A 3,906-nucleotide genomic window follows, 5' to 3' on the forward strand; every position below is an offset into this window, starting at 1 on the left:
CTCATTAATGCAAATTGCTGGGGACAAATTTTGGGCCTCCAAAACCCAGTCCAACTCATTTCCTGAAGCTATTTGAGGCCAAAGTGAAGAGGAATGAAGGGAGGGGGCAATTAGGTTTAGCTTTTACATATTTTTCTCTTTGTTTCTAGAGAGAGAAGCTCCCCCTCTCTCTAGAATTAGGTTAGGTTTAGTTTAATTTCCTTTAATTTCAGTCTTTAATTCATGTTTTAGTGTAGTTTCCTTTATGTTTTCATGTTCCTTCATCTTGATCTTCTTTGTTTCTCTTGTTATTTCCTTTATTTTCTCTCTTTTATGTTATGAACACTTTTGCTGAATTTAATTTCAATTAATGCAATTTATGTTTTATGTTCATTAAATGCTTCCTTTAGTTGTTATCATTTTCTTGGTTTTGGTAGTTAGATTTTATTTTTTTATGTAATTTAATATTATTTTATTTTCATGCACACCAAGTGTTTGATAAAATGCTTGGCTTAGTTTTTATTTAGTTTTTCTTCACTCTTGGCTTGGAATGGATGACTTTGGTGATCCTTGAGTCATTGATGTCCATTCTTGTTTGATACATTAGAGTAGTTAGTTGATTTGGTTTTCCTTGACCCTAAGTGACCCAATAGTGTTGACTTAGGACTTAGGGATTGGAATCAACTATACCTATTTGACTTATCCTCGATGTTAGGATAGACTAAGTAGGATTAACTCTTATAATCATCATGTGTTTGTGGTCAATGGCTAGGATAAGTAACCTTAGCCCTCAATCCATGCCAAGAGGTTTCTTGCATTTGAATTTTCCTTTCCTTACATTTTATTGCTTTGAATTTTATTGCTTTGACTATTATTTCTTGCATGTTTAGTTTTCACACTCTTGGTTGAGGAATAGGTGTTTGGGTGAAATTGAGTTGTGGATGTCCATTCTGCATTGTGTGATGATTGTTAATTAATTTGGTTTCCACTAACTCTAAGCCTCCCATTAATAGAGTTGTCTAGGACTTGTAGATTGAGATTAATTATGCCCTTTTGACTTGTCCTCGATGTTAGGATGGACTAATTGGGATTAATTCACACTCAATTACCATGTTTATGATCCGCAACTAGGACAGGATTCCTTAATTCCCCAATTCTCACCAAGAGTCCTTTTTAGTATTTAATTTCCATTTTCATTGCTTTTAGTTGCTTTTGATCTTTAATTTCTTGCATGCTTGTTTTACTCCCTTGCTATTTACATTTCTTTGCTTCTTATGCCATCAAACCCCCATTTCCCCTCATAGCCAATGACTAATCACCTCAATTGCAACTCCTAAGGAAGATGACCCGGGAGTCTAAATACTCTTGGTTTATATTTTGGTTTGAATTGTGACATCCATTGGATTACATTTTAATTGTGAGAGTTTATTGTTGGTTAGGACTATGCTACTGACGAAGTGATTCCTATTTTGATTAAATTCCGAACCGACACTAAATTCTCATTTATCAAACATCTTTAGAGCCAAAAATGCTCTATGTTCAAGCTCCACTAGTAGATGGCAAACTTTTCCAAACACCAATTGGTATGGAGACATGCCAATAGGTGTCTTAAAAGCTATTCTATAAGCCTACAATGCATCATCTAGCTTCTTGGACCTATCTTTTTTTGAGTTTCCAACAGTCTTCTCAAGGATCCTCTTGAGTTCTCTATTTGAAATTTCAGCTTGACCATTGGTTTGTGGATGGTATGGGGTTGCTACTTTGTGCTTAATACCATATTTAAGGAGGAGTGTCCCAAGTTACTTGTTGCAAAAGTGAGTTCCCCCGTCACTTATAAGAGCTCTTGGAACCCCAAACCAGCTAAATATGTTCTTCCTCAAGAAATTGATCACCACTTTGTTGTCATTTGTTGATGTAGCTATGGCCTCTACCCATTTGGATACATAGTCAACAACCACCAATATGTAGTTGTTTGAGTATGAGGGTGGGAATGGTCCCATGAAATCAATCCCCTAAACATCAAACAACTCTAATTCCATGATGAATCTTTGTGGCATTTCATTCTTCTTGGGTAAATTGCGAGCTCTTTTACACTCATTGCACCTTGTTACAAACTCCTTTGCATCCTTGAATATTGTAGGCCAAAAGAATCCACACTGCAACACTTTGACCGCAATCCTTTTTCCACTAAAATGTCCTCCATTGATGGATCCATGGCAATGCCAAAGAACCTCTTGTCCTTTCTCATGAGAGATGCATCTTCTCAGAATCCCATCAGCACACCTCTTGAAGAGGTAAGGCTCATCCCAACTGTAATACTTAGCATCATTGATGAGCTTCCTTTTCAAGTGTTTGTTGATGTTGGAAGGTAGCTCTCCAATGGCCTTGAAATTGGCTATATTTGCGAACCATAGAGCCTCTTGAATCATCATCAATTGATCATCTGAAAAGCTTTTATTTACCCCAGGGCTGTGTGCTTCATTCTCCTCATGTGGTATCCTTGATAGGTGGTTAGCCACCTTATTTTCTGCCCCACCTCTGTCCTTGATTTCAATGTTGAATTCTTGGAGTAGTAGGATCCATCTTATCAGTCTAGGCTTGGATTCTTGTTTGGTTAACAAGTATTTGAGAGCTCCATGGTCAGTAAACACAATAACTTTAGAACCAATGAGATATGATCTGAATTTATCAAAAGCAAAAACTATAGCAAGAAGTTCTTTTTCTGTGGTGGTGTAGTTCCTTTGGGCTTCATTAAGAACCTTGCTAGCATAGTAGATGACATGCACTAGCTTGTCTCTCCTTTGTCCTAAAACAACACCAATAGCAAAATCTGATGCATCACACATCAATTCAAAACGTAAGTCCCAGTTAGGTGGTGCTATAATAGGTGCATAGTAGAGCTTGCTTTTGAGCTCATCAATGGCTTGCATACATTCTCTATCAAAGATGAATGGTACATTAGAGACAAACAAGTTGCTTAGAGGTTTGACAATCTTTGAAAAGTCTCTAATGAATCATCTATAGAACCCAGCATGTCCCAAGAAATTCTTAATTGCTTTGACATTGCAAGTGGGATAATTTTTCAATCACTTCCACCTTGGCTCTATCTACCTCTATGCCTTTTTAAGAGATTTTGTGGCCAAGGACTGCCCCTTCGGTAACCATAAAATGACACTTTTCCCAATTCAAAACTAGGTTAGTCTTTGACATCTCTTGAGCACCAAGGCAAAGTGGTGTAAGCAATTAGGAAAGGAGTCACCAAAACCTGAAAAGTCATCCATGAAAACCTCAATAAACTTCTCAATCATATCAGAAAAATGAACAGCATGCACCTTTGGAATGTGGTAGGTGCATTGCACAAACCAAAAGGGCATACATCTATATGCAAAAACACCATAAAGGCAAGTGAAAGAAGTCTTCTCTTGGGCTTTGGGATCCACTACAGTCTGGTTGTATTCTGAGTATCCATCCAAGAAACAGTAGTACTCATGTCCAGCAAGCCTCTCCAATATTTGATCCATTAATGGTAGAGGAAAATAGTCCTTCCTTGTGGCTTCATTGAGATTTCTGTAGTCTATACACATGCACCATCCAGTCACTGTTCTTGTTGGTATCAATTCATTTCTTTCATTTGGCACAACTGTGATTCCGCCCTTCTTGGGAACTACTTGGACCGGGCTCACCCAAGGGCTATCTGAGATGGGGTAAATCACCCTTGCTTGCTATAACTTCAACACTTCTTTTTGTACCACTTCCCTCATTGTTGGGTTCAATATTCTTTGTGGCTGTATTGAGGGCTTGGCATCCTCCTCAAGAAGGATTTTATACATCCACATTGAAGGGCTAATCCCTTTTAAATATGAAAGTGTCCACCCTATGGCATCCTTGTGTTGCCTAAACATATTGATGAGCTTCTCTTCTTATTCT

General features: G+C 37.8%; 1 protein-coding gene across 1 annotated transcript; it reads right to left on the bottom strand.

Moving 5' to 3' along the window:
• Positions 1 to 1,991: 1,991 nt before the first annotated feature.
• LOC130966427 (uncharacterized) lies at positions 1,992 to 3,500 on the bottom strand. The gene is made up of 2 exons (XM_057891231.1): positions 3,245 to 3,500; positions 1,992 to 2,809 (listed from the first exon to the last, which is right to left on the bottom strand). The coding sequence occupies exons 1-2, from the start codon at positions 3,498 to 3,500 to the stop codon at positions 1,992 to 1,994; spliced, it is 1,074 nt and encodes a 357-aa protein (XP_057747214.1).
• Between the last annotated feature and the right edge of the window lie 406 nt (positions 3,501 to 3,906).

The sequence above is a fragment of the Arachis stenosperma genome, chromosome 3 (assembly GCF_014773155.1).
Source record: "Arachis stenosperma cultivar V10309 chromosome 3, arast.V10309.gnm1.PFL2, whole genome shotgun sequence".
Taxonomy (NCBI): domain Eukaryota; kingdom Viridiplantae; phylum Streptophyta; class Magnoliopsida; order Fabales; family Fabaceae; genus Arachis; species Arachis stenosperma.

Excerpts from the sequence above, each read along its gene's own strand:
- LOC130966427 (XM_057891231.1), bottom strand. The coding sequence starts at position 3,500 with ATGGATCAAATATTGGAGAGGCTTGCTGGACATGAGTACTACTGTTTC. Across the intron at positions 2,810-3,244 it reads TTTCATGGATGACTTTTCAG|ATTTTGCTATTGGTGTTGTT; the intron begins GTTTTGGTGACT and ends GTGATGCATCAG.